An 18,853-nucleotide genomic window follows, 5' to 3' on the forward strand; every position below is an offset into this window, starting at 1 on the left:
ATGGGGGGGCGTAACCTTTTCTAATACCTCATTGTACGTTTTCAACTTCTCCACAAGGCCTAGAGACTTTTTAGAAAAGGGAAGAAGAAAAAGCTTTCAAAGACACAAGTTTAGGATCAAGCTGAAAAGATTTAAACTGTGGAAGATTCCTAATACATCAGCATTAGGGGTGGGGAAGAAATTAGATTCATTTAAATTGGATTCATTTATCAAATCCACACTTTCTGAAATGGTATGAGAACTGAAACACAGCAATCCTTTGAAATTTGCACTTATACAAGTTTTGCAATGCAAGCTCTCTCTTTCGTTTACAAAAATGTATGCATAGGAATTAATATATTTGTGAAAATAACATACAAAATGTATTATGTTAGGAGAAATTACTTGAAAAATATGTACTTTAGTTCAAACTGCATACAAAAATGTGTTTATTAGGAGAAATTCACACTAAAATGCTGAAGAATTTTCATGAGGCTTTAAAAAAAAGAAATTAGCAAACTGCTGCAGAACTGTAGAGAACTGAATTTAAGATTGGGGGGGAAATTAGAAACCGAGAGAACCAAATGTGACCAGTCTTTCCATCCCTTGTCAGTATGAGAACAGTTGGGCAATTCTCTGTCATTTTGAAATCTCCCTTTCTATAAATTTATCAGGAGTGGTTGGACAGTGGGGCTGGTTTTAGACAGTGGGGCTGGTTTTAGACAGTGGGGCTGGTTTTCAGGGACTATAAGGGGCCTTCCAGACTTCCTTTTTATTGTGCTTTCATGATTATTTGTGCTCATGATGCTTTTGGGCAGTCACATGTGAACCCTCGTTCACTACTGTTTGTGCCTGCAAATGTTTTGGGGTTATCCCACTTCTTCATTTCTAATCTGTTCATATCCTGTAACTTCCTGCTGAAATCCCATAGCTTTTTACTGCACATATGCTATGGGTTATTTTAGCCCTGCTTTTATAGCACTATAGCCTCTCCAGACAGCAATAATGTGGTAACATTGGGGAAGCATTGCAGAACAAACTAAAGCAGAAGAAATCCACTGCTAATGAACTATTATTGTGTCAAGAGCATGTTGCAGAATAGACCTGTGTGATGTTCCTGTGTCTCTGGGATTCCAATCTCCTGATTCCCAAATGCCTGGATCAGGTAATCCTCAGGAAGTCCACCTCAGCCTGGGCCCTCTGAACCACAAGCTTCAGCCCCAACGCTTTTTCCATAAAAGGTGACCACTGGTGTAATCTGTCTGTAATACTGGTATAGGTACAAAATAGGACCTTGGTATGGTAGCACTCTTGACCAAGCTGACACATGGGATTTTGAATAAAACAAATAAACTTTATTATATACAAGATGTTAAATGTGATAGTAAATGAATAAGTTGTTGCTATCCCTATTCTACCTACCTCTCCTACCCCACTAATCCCAATGAAATCCTCCCCCAAAACCCCAGCCCTTCTAACCAGATGTTCTCTTCTTGATCCCTAATCTTATGTAATTCAACTGTCGAACCCCAACGGTTTTTCTCTTTAAAACTTGCCTTGGAATTCTCACTGTCACACCCCTCCCACCTGTCAGTCATACCTCATCTACACATACTAACATTCTGTTAACACTATCTTAGCTGAACACAATTTCAAAACAGTTTTAAACATATACATAATTCTGATTTTGTTACACCCTGCAACAAAACACCAGTCTGGAGGGCCCCTAAATTTCTTTTAGTTCTGCCTTAATCTTCTTGCTATGCAGCCCAATTTTTTTTCTCCCTCCTCCCAAACATGTGCTCTCTCTCTCCATCCATGTTTTCTTCTAGGCTTTGATCATGCTGATAAAGCAAATGGGCATAATGGATGCTGTACTTATCAAGGGTGTTTTGGACCAGCTTCAGCATTGTACTGTATATACTGTAAGTAGTTTTTGTTCCCTGGAGCCCTTTGTATGGCGTATCTCATTCTTGTCAGGATTTCCCTCCTGCTCTTTTGCTTGTCCATGGATTTAGAAATTCTTCTACTGTCCTCTCCGTATTTTTTTTCATGTTTGAATCTAGCTGTTTAGGTCCTTTGATGCCAGACTGTATTTGAGCTTATCTCTGTTTAATTCTTGCAACATTATTCTATTTATCTATATTTAGAAATAAGTTGCATTGGGTTCATTGGGACCCTTTCCAAGTAAGTTGGCATAGGATTGCTGCTTAAGGGTTCATGCTTCAGGGCTTATGCCCAGAACTTGTTTTTCCTGCTCAGTTCTGGAACATTTGAAAATAACAATATTGCTTCAAAAATGTGTGAAGTGTGTTTCATCACTATGGAGTATCCTTAGTCACAATGAGGAAATACTGCTGCTATCACAGAAGCAACAAAGTCTTATAGCACCTCAATGGCTAACTGATCATGTCATTTTCTTTCTTGAACTAGAGCCCACTTCATCCATACTAAATGTGTTTGTCTTTAAGGTGGCTCTTAAGAACATAAGAAGAGCCTGCTGGATCAGGCCAGTCTTTGTAACAGGACAGGACTAATTTAAATTCTTTGACCTGTTCAGATTTGGATCCATTTTGATTGTCTACCTAAATTGTAGCAAGTTTTATCATACTACATTGGGCTGAGACAACCAAAAAAAGGAGCAGAAAAGAAAACTACATCTATTTAATTTTATTTATAAAGGTATTTGGATACTGGCCTCTCACAAAACATCAGGGTGATGTACAGCAACATAAAAATATTTTAAAGCAGTACATTGGAAGGACAAAAGACACTGCAGTGTGGAACATGGACAAAATACCAATCTTCACTTCTCCCAGTCACCTCAACAAATATCCTCCTGAGAGAGTGTCTACACTGTACATTATAGTCTTTAAGGTGTTACAGGACCCTGTGTTTTTGCTGCAACATACTAACATTCCCCCCCCCCGGCTAGGGATGTCAATCCAGAGCAGCTTTAAACCAGGGATGGGAAAACTGTGGCCCTCCAGATGTTCAGCTCCCATCAGCTAGCTCCCATCAGCTTCCGCAGCATGGCTAATGGACAGGGATTATGGCAGTTGTAGCGTAACAACATCTGGAGGGCCACAGATTCCCTAACTGTGCTTTAGAACAGGACTTCACATTTCCATTTTTGCAGAAACTGCTCAGTTCTATGTCTAGAAATCTTGCAGCTAGTGTTATCATTGGAGCAATGCAATTTGGCTTCAGTTATTGCTGTTAATATGTAATGATTTGTCAAATGCACCTGACATGTTCCCATTATTCCATTCTTTAGGCTAGTGCTTCATCTAGAACTCCCTGAACAGAAAGCTTATAAAAAAATCAACAAAAGGGCGTAGTCTAAGAGAGTCCCTGATGACTAGACCTTGAAATCACCTTCTTAGAATGTTACTGAAACATCCCCAGATACACTTTTGAATTGGGGTTTTTCAAATGATACCTCAGGAGTTGTGGTATAAGTAATGTGCAGAAACAGCTGAGACTGCAATCTCTATGCAATCTACCCAGAAATCAGTGGTAGAGTATCTGCCTTGCATGCAGAAGGTCCCAGGTTCAATACCTGACAAATCCAGGTAGAACTAGGAGAGAATCCTGACTGCAACCCTGGAGAGCAGCTTCCAGTAATGTAGCGGTAAATTCAGAAGTGCAGGGTCCCTTCATGATAGTTACAAACTTACAATCACACCCCTCCCCCCCTTTTTGCTGCTGGATTGAGAACGAGAGCTTTGCTAATGCCTTCTCCCACAACAACAGATGTTCCTAGGAGCCAATAAGCATGAAAAGAGAGAGTGTTAGGTACTGAGAAGAGCATTCTCAGTGGCTGACTTGCCTCCTGTAACTCTAATTGGCTCCAATCAGCAGGAAAGGACAAGAATGCAAGTTAGAAGACTTTTCTTAGTGGCAACACACTGCCCTTTCATGCTGATTGGCTAGTAGGATGCCAGAGACATTGGGAGCCTGCTCTCAAAAACGTAAGGGGTCTAAGACCGCCCGAGACCCTGGACGACTACACCCCTGGCTGCTTCCAGTTAGTGTACCCGCCTTTCACAACCAGTGTGCCTCCAGATGTTGTTGGACCACAATTCCCATCTTTCCTGACCATTGGCAATGCTGGCTGAGGCTGATGGGAGTTGTGGTCCAACAACATCTGGAGGCACACTGGTTGGGAAAGGCTGGACTGTAGACAGTACTGCGCTAGACGGACCTATGGTCTGACTCAGTATAAGGCAGTGTTCTATGGTGTTCCTAATTTGGGCCTAAGTCTCATTAAATTCATTGAGACTTATTTCTGAGAATAATATGCATGGAATTGGACTACAAGCATTGTATACTTTTTCAAGGATCACCTACCTCTGGACCCACCCCCCTCTTCCATTTGCACATGCACTGATTTAAATGTTTTGTCGATGAGGTGGATGCAGCTTAAGTGGTGGTAGTGAATGGCAGAAGAAAGAAAGGCAGCACTACTTGATGCAGTGGGACTTAATGAGGAGGAGGCTGAAGGGAGAGTGTGTTGAGCTGCCACATGCACATCACTTGTTGAATAGTTCATGTTCTCTTGTTGTCTTGTTCCACCAGCATCGTGCTGACTCTGCAAGACTGTTGACCACCATAGGGCTCAAAACAATCCAACAGGAAGGCTTGGAGGAGGATGTGTTTAACGTGCTTCTGGAGAAGTTGTCTGAGGAACCATTTCTGGTGATGCTGAAAACTTTTCAGGGCCGTTCCTGTGGTTTTTCAATTTTGCTGACTAGGCTCTATGCCATGGTTCTGCCTTGCCTTAGCCTGACCCTTTAAGATACCCAAGTTCTCTGCTTCTCCATCCTGCCCAAGCGAAGAGCTCACGTTTCCCCTTCAGTACGCAAGCTGAGGACAGATTGCTATCTGGTAGGGAAGCTGGACATCTCTGACAACAGTTAGCCCCATCTCCCAACTTCCTCGATATGTTGAGCTTACTTCCCTGACATGCATATTCTGTGATTGGCAAGGCCTAGTAACCAATCACTCAAAGCCACCTGGGCATAAAAGACCATAAATACTGATATGGTCCATGCATTCCTCATCATGCTTCAACCAAATCCAAGGCTACTAACATCAGAGGAAACCACATGAGTTAGTTTTACTGTGTAAGGGTCAGTTAGACCAGTATTCTAGCATAGTTTTATTTTCATTTTAATTGTGTATACTTGCTATTTTGCCCCCTTTTTCCATACTCCTCTTAAATAAAAATTTAAATTGGATTTCTAGCTCGTATTGGTTTCTGAACATATTCAAGGGTGGTTGATCTCTCCATGTGGCTTAGACTGTTTGGGCTACATGACTGCTTTAAAGTGCTTGGGAGATCAGGAAGTGGACAGGTTGAATTTCCCAGGCAGGGGACTTGGAATTTAGCTGGCAGTCCCCTTTCTTCACAGTGAAATAGGAATCCTGCACCCCTTGCCCTAGGTAACAAATAAGTGGGTGGTGACGAAGAGAGAAACATATGACAGAACACCCATTGCTAGTGGGCTGCCCTGCTAGGCTGGCACTGGAGTGTGGTGTTGCCATCCATCACAAGCTCCTTCTAGAACACTGGTCACATTTGGACAGACATATCTTGGCTTAATAAGCTGAGATATAAAATAGTCTTGCTTCCATGCATGCAGCTGCTTCTCTCCTCCCTTTGGATGAACAAGTGAAGAAGTCGGGAGGTCTCAGTTTCCTGTATTACATCCCAACTGGGAAGCTATGGTTCCCAAATAAGCCAGGATATTAAGCCAACATTAAACAATGGTTTCATATCCTGGCTTGTTCAGAAGCCATTAAAGTTTCCTAGTTCAGATGTAATGGGAACTATATGTTAAGTGGTACTTTCTGATGTGTTTCCCAGCTTACACAAAGGGAGACCATTCCTTCCTCCCAGCATGCCTTCAGATAGATAAGTAGGTGCTGTGTTATAGGCAATGGGAAATATACAGCTGCCAAAAAACCTCAATAGGCATGCACACCCAATTTAATTTCATCTGAAATACGATGGAATGGGACTAGTCAGCTGTAAAACTCATCCAGGAAGGACATAATCCTTGGATGAAGAGATCAGGGCTTCAGTACAAGCCACAAGATTTGGATCTTGCTCCACAAAAAAAGCAGGCTGCTCTGATCCTAATTTCATTGCTGTTGATTGTCAGACATGAGCTTCATCTTAGGTATAATACTGCTAAGATCCACAGTCAGATACCTATCCTGTTTCTGGAGCACAAATAGCCACTATGTACATACCATATTGTTTTAAACAATTCAGACAGTGCTATGTGGTTTGTATCTAATTCCCTAGTCTGTCTCTTTCGTCCTTCATGCAGGTTGTAAGGCAGGCAGTTGCCTTGGCTATTGAAGAACTGAAGATGAAGAAACGAGTCTGGGATATAGTGGAGAAGTAAGTTGAAAGAAAAAGCAATGACTCACTGTGTTCCATTCTTTCCTTCAGCAAGAAAGACCCACACGACGGCCCTTCTCAAGTGGTTGCAACATTCATACACATTTCCCAGCTGCAGCTCCTGTGGCACCAGGTGCTAGTGTGAAAGGGGCCATAGAGCTACACACACACTTTACATTTTACCGAATCTAGCATTTGATTACTAATTTCATGGCCTAGAGTCCATATTGTTAAAGTCAAGGAAATCCTGATCTGCTTCAGCTGGGTACAGATGATTATTTATCAGAGAGTTAATACAATATTGTAGCACAAAGTCACTGTATGCCTTATACTCTTTTAAAACAACTCCTAGTGGGAGGGGAATGTGTAGAGAGGTAGACCCTGATGGCCAGGGAAAGTTCTAGAAGCCTAAAGGCCTCTAGTTTGGGGTGGGAGGAGGAGTTACACTGAGGAAAGGTTTATGAGGACAGGTATATATAGAGGTGTGGATTGTGTGATTAGGAGATAATATATAAAGTATCTGCTGTTTCTCTAAACTTGACCACTGTTTTCTCTGGAAAATATCCTGCTTGGCTGAGCTGCTGGAGTAGGCCACAAAGCTGCTTAAATAATGTTGTAGACTATCATTTCCTCAGTACACACAAATTTAAAAAAACCTTGGCCCATCATGGACTCTGCTAGTTTTGCAGGTTTTTGCAGCACTTTAATCTGGAAAAAAGCACAAACTAGCCCACTGAAGTATGATCTAAACCATTGCAGCAGATATTTTGGTGTGACTGCGCATGTGATATTGTTATGTGGGTCCCATGTGCATCTATTAATGTGATTACACACCTCCCTGTTAATCATACACCACTGCAGACTCCAGGAAAACAGTTGCTTTATATAGCAGATAGCTAACAGGATTGGCCCTGAGGCTCGCTTACACAGAACTGAACTGGTAGAAGGGGGAAAAAACACATGAACATACATCTCACCCACTGAACCATAGGAAGAGTGATGGTTACGGTCAACAGCCTTTTAACCATTTACATGCCATATACCAGTCCATATGTACTGACTGAATAGTAAGTAATACTCCTAAAGGATTGGGGGGTTGGTTTGGATAATGTCTGTGGATACTCTCCAAGCCTGTAATTCTGTATCTGGAAAGAACCTTCTGAACTGGTCAAGCCTGTTTCTTTGTTAAGCTAATAGGTCTGGCTAAGTCTGTCAAGTGCTCCTGTTAACATGTCTAAAGATTTGGCTGAGAGCAGATGTCTTGCCATAGGAATTAGGGTAGCTCTTCTCCTTCACCTGACCAGGACAGGAGGTATATTTTGTTTTTTAGTCTGATGGGGAGCTAGGAGCTGCAAAAGGCACAGAGAGGCTTGCCTCGTGCTCTGTGCTGAATCCAAACCTATGGCTTTAGGAAGCCTCCCCTAGAAGCCTCATGAGGAAGCAAGGTCTGTTGGAGTGCTAATGGAGAGAACAACTCCAACTTATATTTGTGTAAATAAAACCATGTATCTTAAAGACACCACAGTCTCCGCTGACCTTCATTCTGAGGACACCGAACCCTGAGTAAACACCGGAACTCTTGGAAGTCTCACATCGCTTGGAGACTGGGATGCATGCAACACTATTTTTCTCTCTAGAGCATTTTTTATACTAGTTCTACAGTTTACTTCTGTGCATGATTCACCAGAAGCTGAGCCTACCAGGTTCAATAAGGCTTACTCCCTAGTAAATGGATTTAGGATTGCAGCCTTAAAAGGCTTTCAATTAATATATCTATATCACATCTACAAGTGGGCCTTTCTACACATTATGGTAAATATATACACTTTTTAAATAAGTGTGCTTAAACTGGCCACTTTTACATTGAAGATAAAGCAGCTACTAGAAACGACGCCTTTGGAGTCAGATTATGGGGGAGGGAGCAATTTTGGCAGGAAACTGGTATGAGCCCTCAATCTAATTAAGTAGCGCAATTCCATATTGAGGCCCCATAGCTGCTTTTTCTTCAAAACAATAATGGCCAGTTTAAGTCCGTTTTAAAGAAATCATATTCATTGTAATGTGTAATTTTGCCCTGTATTCAGGCTATATGAAAGGATGGGTAGGTCACTATATATGTGCTCCTGCAGCCAATTAAAAATAGAGGGGAAATGTACAGAACTTCTCCTAGGATTGAAATTTACTGGGCCAGAAGCTACTTGCAATCTAGTCATTATATCATCACTCCGTGGGAAGAGGCTGCAATGAAGAATTAGAAAAAACAACAGGACTCTGCAGGCCAGCAAGGTTCTGCCCTCATCCGTTAGGTTTGTAAAATTACTAGGGCTACAATCCTAACCCCAATTCCGTGGGAGTAAACCACACATTGAATTCAGTAGGACTTGCACTTGAGTAAGCATGGTTGGATTGCACTGCAAGCTACTGCTACAGATTTAGGGCTAGTGCCAAGGAAACCGTCAACAGAAAATAGTTGTTGTTCTAAAGAAATAATCATTGTTCTGTACACAGCCTTGCAACCTGATCCTATGCATGTTTATTCAGAACAAAGTTTATTTATTTATTTATTTATTTATTGCATTTGTATACCGCCCCATAGCCGAAGCTCTCTGGGCGGTTTACAACAATTCACAACTATATCTGCCAGGATTCCTTTTGAAATCTCTTGCTTTTAAGAACACACTGCAACTTCTTCCATAATAATAATTTTAAAACAAACCAACAAACCAGAGATTAACACATTTGCAAAAAAAGGGGAGAGACCTTTTCATTTTATTTTGTTCTGAATCTCCACTTCTGGAAATAATATGAAAAAAGCTCTCTGGAAAAGCAATAAGACATACGGTGATTGAATTCCAGCCCTATTCTCTGGCATCTCTTGTCCAAGTGGGGTAGTTTGTAAATATGCCACAGAAGAGTATCACTTTGGTTGAACTGAATAGGACATCTTTAGAAAAGGGTTCTTTCAAATAGATAAGAAATAATATCATACAACTAAGCTGTCCTTTTTGAAAAATAAAAATCTCATGGGTACGGAGAAAATTTCTTTATCTCTCATATATCCGCGAATGCTTCCTTTATGACTGCAGGCAGCTAAAGGATGAGAAAGATGAGATCCGAAAGCAGGCTGTGATGGCATTGGTAAGTCACACTTCATGTTTAGTCAGATAATCTTGGAGTTGTCAGCTTGTAATCACTAAATGGGCATTATAAATGTGCAAAGAGACATGGGATGGTGTCCATCTGGTTAACCTCTGCTGATGGAAGGTATTCATCAACAGAATGGGGATGAAGGAAGTTTCCAGTTATTCCTCCCCCTCCCTTGGACCCTCCCCAGTCTGCTCCAAAGGACTGGGAGCCTTTCAGAGGAAATGCCAAAAATAGCCACTCTCCCTATTCTGCTGATTGCTGCTGACTTCCTTCAGCAAAGGATAAGGATGGAAGAACCTGTCGATTTCAGTTCTCAGTGTCTCATTTTTCTCATCTTAAATTCAGTTTTCCAAATTTCTGCAGCAATTTGTGCTTTTAAACAAAAATCCTCATGAAAATTCTTCAGCATTTCAGTGTGAATTTCTCCTGACATGTATGCAGTTTTGACTAAAGTACACATTTATGCATGCAGTTTCTTCTGATGTAATGCATTGTATGATATATATTTCACGAATATATTCATTTTTATTCACATTTCCCCTAATGCATTGGTTGGAGAAGTGCGTTGCAAAATTCAAATAAGTGTGAGTTTCAAAGAATGGCTGTGTTTCACTTCTCATCTTGCTTTGAATGCAAATTTAACAGATTCAGCTTGAAATGCAAACTGAATCAAATTCCCCTCCATCCCTAGCAAAGGGACACTAATCTGATTTTATTTATTTATTTCATTTCATTTATACCCTGCCTTTCTTTTCATGATAGAAACCCAAGGCAGATTACATATGGTTCCCAGGTGGTCTCCCATCCAGGCACTGACCAGACCTGACCTGGCCTCGTGCCTTCAGACCATAGATTTTACCCATAGTAAAGTGCACATTTCTCTTTGGGAGTAAATTGCTGTGATAATCCCAAGGCCCCAGAATACCGTCATTGCTCACCTGAAGGTCAAGGGAGAAGGAACCAGCTGCACCTCCCAGGAGAGGGAGGTCCATAACCTTGGCATCACTATGAAGAAAGCCCTGTCACATGTCCCAGATAGCCAAGTCTCTGAAGCATCTTTCCCCAACCTGGTGCCTTCCAGCTGGTTTGGACTACAACTCTCATCATCCCTGACCATCGGTCATGTTCGCTGGAGCTGATGGGAGTTGTATGTAGTCAAAACATCTGAAGGGTACCACACTGGGCAAGGCTGCTCTGAAGACACAGAGCAAGGTCTCCAATGATTAATGTAGCAGATATGCAGACTCATAGGACAGGAGAGGGTCTTAGTTGGGCTCAAGCCATTAGGGCTTTATTGAAAATACCAGAACTTTAAATTGTGCCCAGAAAAGAATTGGAAGCCAGAGTAACCCACATAATGCTAGATAATATGCTCCAGCCAACTTTGTTGCTACATTTTGCACCAGCTGAAGTTTCTGAACACTTTTTATAGGCAGGCACACAAAAAGCATTTTGCAGTAATCTCATTTGGATGTGAGTTGTGACCAAGGCATATGACAGTGTGGCCAGATCTGCCTTTTCCAGGAAAGGGTTTGGGCTGAAAGCTCTTTGGAACCATCAGAAATACTTGATTCATGTCTTAAATGTGGATGCTTCCAGGCTGTCATTATTTTTGGCTGGGATTCAATCACATACTAGCAAACTCAGGTTGCACAATTAAAACTGGTTTGGAGCTCTTGCACAACAAACCCATTTCCCCAAAATATCTGACTTTTTGCGATAAAGAAAGTGACAGGAAAATGCACTGGAAAGTGTGGGATAACACTAGCTTGTCGCAATGTCATCTAACCTCCCTGCAAACAAATCAGAATGAATGCTCAATACACAGGTAATCTGGAAATGACCTATCTCAAATGGCACTTGCAGGATTTAAAAAGAAATGGGGCTGGGGGAGATAGGTTTGAATATTCTGCTTCCCCCTTTCCATATCAGCTTTCATCCTAACCTCACTTAATTCCTTAAAGTTTTGCTCTTGCAACATTTTAGTCTCTTCCATTAACCATGTCAAGTCTCCATTTTGTTATCTTGTGTGTTCCTATATTTGACCACGTGAGTTACAGTCATGCTTTCGATCAGATGGTCCAGAGTGACAGAGAAGCTACAACAATATTTATTTTAAAAAATTATATCAACCTTGCATGGAACATGCATGCAACAGCAGATTTCAAAAGACATGCAGCTTCACGTAAGATGAGATGTTCCTACAAATAGTTTGGTTGCGGAAACAGACTGGAAGCCAGTGCAGCTTAGCCCAGTCAAGGTTTAGCAGTAGCATTTTATTTATTTATTTATTAAATTTATTAGTCGCCCATCTGGATGGTTATCCAGCCACTCTGGGTGACGTACAACATAAAGACATACAATTTACATTACAGCATTAAAAAATCTCAACCAATGATAATAAAACCTAACCCACTAGTTGAAGTTTCTGAGTGCTTTTCAAGGGCAGCTTCACATGGATCACACTACTGGAGTCCCACTGAGATGTAGCTAACTTACGTAGGACTGGCAAGGACTGGCTATGACAGGAATGAGGACAATTGCTGCTAGGGATATGCTAGAATTCCACCCCATTCAGATTTAATACTGAATTTTCCATTAATTTGCTTATTTTCTATGTAGCAGATCAGATGTTTATGTATCGATTGTCTGTGGCTTTTTATTTTTATTTTTTTTAAATCCACCTCTAAATAATCAATAAGAATAATGTTATTGATATTATTGATAATGGATCAGTAAAAGCAGCGGCTAGCAGACTAAGAATGAAGTTGAATCAATACCGGCCTGTTAGGTTGATGGAATGCTTTCAAATCAGCACTGGATAACAGATCCCATCTCTAACACTTCTTTTTAATTCACATGGATCACATGACTTTACTGGCAAACAGAAGCTATCACACAGTTTCCCCCCTGTAAATCTGTACTAACCCAATCCACTGATAATATGAAAAGTTTAGAATAATACGGCTCCTCTCCGACCCACACTTCTTTGCAGATGGTTTGCTCCGATGGTTTTTAGTGGGTGGGTGAATCGCCATTTTCAGCTACTCCGTTTTCTCTGCCCACTTACTCTCCCATGAATTCCATTTTGTTTCCAGTGGTTCATCTAGCAACATCTGTCCTACCCCTTTCACTGTTTGCTACAGCCCTCCCTCCTTTTCTCCCTTTCTCCCTGAGTAAACTTCCTTCACTCCTTGCAACAAGCGATGGGAATTGCCATTGGATTTTATAATTCTTTCTCATATTCTCAATCTTTCTTTGTGGAGAGAATATTGAAGTAACATCTCTCTGTGCCTAGTTTCCAATTTTTTTCTAAAACATCTAAGTGGATTTTTTTTAAAAGTTGCCTCAAAAATATAGATATTAATATTTTCAAGAAGATATCACTATCAATATTTTGAGAACATATCAATATTGGTATTGATATTTTGAGAAAATATTGCTATTGTTTTTCCAGTGGGAAAAATTAACTCAGAAAAAGCAAGGGGGGGCAGCAGAGAAAGGGGGGCAGATGACCCTACTTTTCAACCACCAAACATCAGGAAGCAGTGGGGGCAGGAGAGAGTGCAGATACTGTGCAGGTCAAAAATATTTGCACATGCCCAGTAATTGAGCAACCAGAGGGAGTAAAAATGTAAAATCAGAGGGCGGGGCCACAAGGAAACAGCAACACTAATCCTTCCCAGAGGAAACCCTACTTGTGTGAATGGAAAACAATGGTTTTAAAGCTACCATTGAGCAGGAAGTGTAGACCTCACAAATCTATTATGAAGGTAAAAGTGAGGTATTTGCTATGAAGAAATGCTCCCATGTGGATAAGCCCTCATGCACCCTGTGAACCTGGGCAAAACTCTCCTGGCCACAGCCAACACCTGAGCATCTTATAACAAGGCCAGGTCTAAGAGTACTCCCAAGCTGTGAACCTAACTTTTAAGGGTAACATAACCCACCCCCCAAAGAACAGGCCAACATCCTATCCCTAGAATGGTGGGTGTCCTGACCAATAGCAGTTCTGTATTGTCCATATTTAATTTTAATTTGTTTACCCTTCTTGTTTGTAGGTTGTACATTATTGTTTAGATTGGCTTAGTAAAAACTGTTAGTATGGAGTTCTTCAGATACCTGTGTACATCTGTTATTGTGAAAATAATGATCTGACAGTGAAATGATGGCCAGATTAAATATCGTGACACATCATTATGAATAGCATACTAGTATGCAAATAGGAACCTTGCTGCATCTTCTTTGCTTTTTATAAGCTACACTCTGCTCCTCCTGTCTCTTATTAGGGCGTCCTTGGTATTCGCCATAAGAATGTGTTCTTTGCCATGCTGGAAATGCTGGAACTAGACACCTGTGAGGATGTTCGTGTACAGGTTGGTTCTGGGGTGGTTCAGAGAGACACACGTGGAAGAGTACCTTTTTTGCCACTGTCTGTATCCTTTTGCTGATCAGTATTCCTCCCCCCCAATCACAGGTTATCAGGGCATTTTCCACTCTGGGAATGAATAACATGCATGTGAGGAAGAGTCTTCTGAAGAAAAAACAGACAACAGGGATTCTAGCCAGGTATTATGCACATTAAGGGTTGCAAGTAAGGAAAAATAAAACCATGCCCATTACATCTGTTTGTAAGTAAAAGGCTTGTTTGAAGGCAGAATCAGAGCAAGAATCTCCAAAGAGGCAGGGGAAACAAGCTGTGAGGGGTAAAAGTGGTATGTGTGTATCAGAAGTTAAGTTGTGAAGTTCAGGGTGAAGCAACTGCAGTCTCTAACCAGCTTAGAGTTGGCCTCTTAGTTGCATCACCACCTACTTTGACTTACTGTTGTAAGGAGGCTCCTTATCTGGTCTCCCTGCAGTTCCCTCCTTTGGTTTGAGTTGGTTGGTGACACACAGGCTAACTCCCAGACTGACATTCCTGAGGTTGCCATACAATCGTAGAATGGTAGATTTGGAATGGGCCTATAAGGCCATCGAGTCCAACCCCTTGCTCAATGCAGGAATGCAAATCAAAGCATACCCGTCAGGTGCCTGTCCAGCTGCCTCTTTAATGCCTCCAGTGTTGGAGAGCCCATCACCTCCCCAGGTAATTGGTTCCATTGTTGTACTGCTGTAACAGCTAGAAAGTTTTTCCTGATGTTCAGTCAAAAACTGGCTTCCTACAAGTTGAGCCCACTATTCCATGTCCTGCAGTCTGGGACGATTGAGAAGAGATCCCAGCCCTCCTCTGATTGGCAACCTTTCAATTATTTGAAGAGTGCTATCATATCTCCTGTCAGTCTTCTTTTCTCCAGGCTAAACATGCCCAGTTCTTTCAGTCTCTCATAGAGCTTTGTTTCTAGTCCCCTGATCATCCTCATTGTCCTCCTCTAAAATTGTTCCAGTTTCTCTGCATCCTTCAAGTGTAGTGTCCAGAACTGGACACAGTACTCAAGATGAGGCCTAACAGTGACAAATGGAGAGAAACCAATACTTCACACAATTTGGAAACTTTATTTCTGTTTAATTGTAATTGGACTGCCTTCAGGACGATTCCGACTTATGGTGACCCTATGAATAGGGTTTTCATAGTAAGCAGTATTCAGAGGGGGTTTACCATTGCCTTCCTCTGAGGCTGAGAGGCAGCGACTGGCCCAAGGTCACCCAGTAAGCTCCATGGCTATGTGGGGATAGGAACCCTGGTCTCCCAGGTTGTAGTCCAACACCTTAACCTTAATGCAGTCTAAAATAGCATTTGCCTTTTTTACAGCCGCATCACACTGTTGGCTCACAATCAGCTTGTGATCAACAACAATCCCAAGATCCTTCTCGCATGTAGCATTGCTGGGCCAAATATCCCCCATCTTACGAGTGTGCATTTGGGGTTTTTTTTCCCCTAGGTGTAGACTTTGCACTTATCCCTGTTAAATTTCATTCTGTTGTTTTCAGCCCAAATGCTCCAGCCTATCAAGATGCATTTGAAATTTTTGTCTGTCTTCCAAGATGTTAGCTATCCCTCTCAATTTTGTATCATCTGCACATTTTATAAGCATTCCCTGCACCTTCTCATCCAAATCATTAATAAAAATGTTGAAGAGCACTGGGCCCAGGACTGAGTCCTGCGGTACTCCACTCATTACCTCCCCCCAGTTTGAGAAGGAACCATTGATAACCACTCTTTGAATATGATTCTGTAGCCAACTGTGGATCTATCAATACTCTAGGATGCAGTTCATCGGACCCTGGAGATCTGAACTTGTTCAAAGTGATTAGGTATTCCTTGACCATTTATTTGACCAGTTCAATACCCACTGCAGACTTGGATCATAGTGAAAGTGACTTGATAGTTTGCACATGTGGATGTATGTATGGTGTGCATAAAGTGGATCACAGTTACAAGAGTGATGGAGGATGCTAACAAATTGTCAGTTGGGGCCATGGACTGGGGTCTGGAATCCCTGCTTTCAGAATTCTTAGTTCAGCATCAGGTTTCCCAAGCGAGATATAACAACAAATGAACACTGCAAAAAAGAAAAGAAAAACAGTGGGGGGAGCATAGTCTCTGCAGGCAGGTAATTTACTAACTGGGTATTCAGAAACATGGATCCCTAAAGGGTTTTGTTCACTTTCCTTCTCCTCTGCATTCTCCCTGCCTCTCCCTCCCCTTACAGAGAATGTGCCAAAGCCTTGAAGATGCTTGAGAAAGTCTCTGAGGCCCAGAAAGAGTATATGCTCCAATGTTACAGAGTCCACTGAGACTTCGTCTTCTTTCTTTCTGGATAATGACAGCGGCAGGATTAAAACATGGCCTCTGGTTTTCCAGTGTGCAGCACAGCGGCAAGGTGTGTGTGAGGAATGATTTCTTCAAGTAAGCCTGTTCACAGAGTGTATTTCTTCAGCAGTTACAGGCATCTGGAGAGTCAAGCAGATTCTCAGGCCATCTGGTTGCTACAGACGGTTTGATTGTAGGTTACCATGTGGCTGATATATTTCCAAGCCATGTTCAGCTTGCTCCTGTCATTGTAAGCAAATCATCAGGGTTATTTCCACTCCTGGATCCGCTGGGGCAGGAACTAAACAAGGAGTGAAAAATAGCCATGCAGGGTATATCATTTTTCCTTTTTGACTATAGGGAAGTCTGCCCAAAGTCCTTTGTTGATTTCTGAGTTTCTTCTTTTCAAACTTAGCCCTGTAGTGTAACCACGAGAAACAGAAACGTGTTTAAAAATAAACAGGAGAGCCTATGATTTTCAGGAAGCTGAAATTCACACCATGGATTCAGATTCTATGATACAGATTATTGTTATTATTTTATTCCATTTCTAAACTGCCCATTGATCGAAGTCCTCTGGGTGGTTTACAGAAATCAGGGAAATACACAAATATAATTAAGTCAGTAAAATCTCAATACCAATGACATAACTCAGAAACCAACATAAAACTTTACCAAAAACAGCATAAAATAAACCAGCATAAAATAAATATGAGTACAAGCCAAAAAGAGAGAGAGAGAGAGAAAAATTTGTGGTGAGTTCTAAATGCACAAAAACATTTAATTGAAACGGAAAGATACGAGATAATACAAAGGTCTTTGAAATGAATTGGACTGCCTTCAAGTCGATTCTGACTTATGGCGACCCTATGAATAGGGTTTTCTTGGTGAGCGGTATTCAGAGGGGGTTTACCATTGCCTTCCTCTGAGGCTGAGACACCTGGTACAAAAAACGCCATATCATAGGTACGAGACAAAACATTTTGGGGAGGATAATCCACAGATAAAAAACACATACTCCTCCATTAAAGTACACTAAAACTTCCCTTCCCCTTCCAGTGATATTTACCTCTCTGGCATATACTTTCCTGCCATGTGTGGTTCCAGCTAATGCAGATCCACTATTTTCCTTTTGTTGTAACTAGCAGGATCTGTGGTCACTCTGCAGATCACCAGCAGGTGGTTGTGTTGAAGCAGAGCTGTGGTTCACCTCCATTTCATTGCCCATTACTCTTTTAAAGGAAAAGGGGCTCTGATTTAGAGAAGTGGTCTAGAATCTGGATAAAAAACTCAACATGACAATTCAATTCATTGAGAAAAACACTTTGGGATGTCTGTGTTTTTTAATGGCCAGGCTTCTTTGTCACCTCTGCATAAAAAACCTCCTGAGTAGGTGGCTGTGGGTGGGCTTGGCCACCAAGAGGTCTTCTGTATCTTTAAAAGTTGTGCAGGGGGAAGGGGGAATTCCACCTTGTGGTTTTTCCCATTACTGTGTTGCAAGAACACCTGAACTTGGCTGACTTTCTCTTCTCCTAAAGATACAGGATCAGTCTCAGGCCCTGAACCTGGCAACCCTAGCTGGCCTAGGGAGGTTTATGTTTTCACAGATGGTCTGCTGTTGCTGATCTGAAATATCCAGTGTGGCATAAGACACCTCATCTCTCTCCTCCAAAGTCTGAAATAAAATAAAATGAAAAATGCAACGAGAAGTGGAGCAAGCCCTATACAGCCTATAGGTGGCACAAGAACCCTGCTGGGTCAGTCCAAAGGCCTATCCAGTTGAGCATTCTGTTCATCCAGGTGTTTATGGGAAGCCCACAAGCAGGACATGAGCACAATAGCACTCCCCTGCTCGTGTGCCCCAGCAACTGATATTTGTAAACATGCTGCCCCAGATATTTGTGGTAATATATATAGCCATCATCACTAGTAGTAGCCACTGATAACAGTGACACCTGGGCACTGCTTCTTCAGGATACCTACCTTACTACCCCAAATGTGATGAGGGATGCACTGAGACATTTTGTAGGCATGCCTGTATCTGAGGAGCAAAGCAGTGACTTCCAATAAAAGTTATTTATTCCCCTTTGTCAGAGGCCCAGCTGGCCTCAACCAGGTTGCGCGTTTAGTGTTGCTGGTCCCATACTGTGGAACACTCTTTCCTGCCTGCAGAGATTCGGCAGGCATCCTGGCTTTGGACTTCCAGGGTTTTCTTGGAGACTTTTTTGTGCCAATAAGCCTTATGGAGCTGTTTTTTTTAAAAAAAAATGTGGGTAGCCAGTCATTTTAATGATTGTTTTGTATCATTTTAAAATGTTTTGCCAGAGGGCAGCACATATATACTTTATAAATAAATAATGTTTTTAATTAAACAATCTTTAATTTTAAGTGCTTATCAGTCATCTCTGTGCTTTTGTACTCATCTGTCAGAATACAAAAGATGGGAATCTGGTTCTTAGGGAACAATGGGGATTTGTTTGGTTGTTGCTCCAAAGGGCAAAAAATGGGTGGAATATTGCAGGGAAGTAGATTTCAGCTAAGCATTCTAACAGTAAAAGCTG

General features: G+C 41.6%; 1 protein-coding gene across 1 annotated transcript in view; it reads left to right on the forward strand.

Annotated features, from left to right (window-relative positions):
* Positions 1 to 17,122, forward strand: part of HEATR9 (HEAT repeat containing 9) — a 56,548-nt gene extending 39,426 nt beyond the window's left edge. Inside the window, exons 10-16 of the mRNA XM_061613369.1 lie at positions 1,812 to 1,904; positions 4,561 to 4,680; positions 6,321 to 6,394; positions 9,481 to 9,532; positions 13,831 to 13,917; positions 14,019 to 14,110; positions 16,192 to 17,122. Of these exons, the coding sequence (XP_061469353.1) occupies positions 1,812 to 1,904; positions 4,561 to 4,680; positions 6,321 to 6,394; positions 9,481 to 9,532; positions 13,831 to 13,917; positions 14,019 to 14,110; positions 16,192 to 16,276 (603 nt within the window). The 3' untranslated portion in view covers positions 16,277 to 17,122. The remainder of the gene's footprint in view (positions 1 to 1,811; positions 1,905 to 4,560; positions 4,681 to 6,320; positions 6,395 to 9,480; positions 9,533 to 13,830; positions 13,918 to 14,018; positions 14,111 to 16,191) is intronic.
* The last annotated feature ends 1,731 nt before the right edge of the window (positions 17,123 to 18,853 follow it).

This window comes from Rhineura floridana, chromosome 3 (genome assembly GCF_030035675.1).
Source record: "Rhineura floridana isolate rRhiFlo1 chromosome 3, rRhiFlo1.hap2, whole genome shotgun sequence".
In the NCBI taxonomy this organism is placed as follows: domain Eukaryota; kingdom Metazoa; phylum Chordata; class Lepidosauria; order Squamata; family Rhineuridae; genus Rhineura; species Rhineura floridana.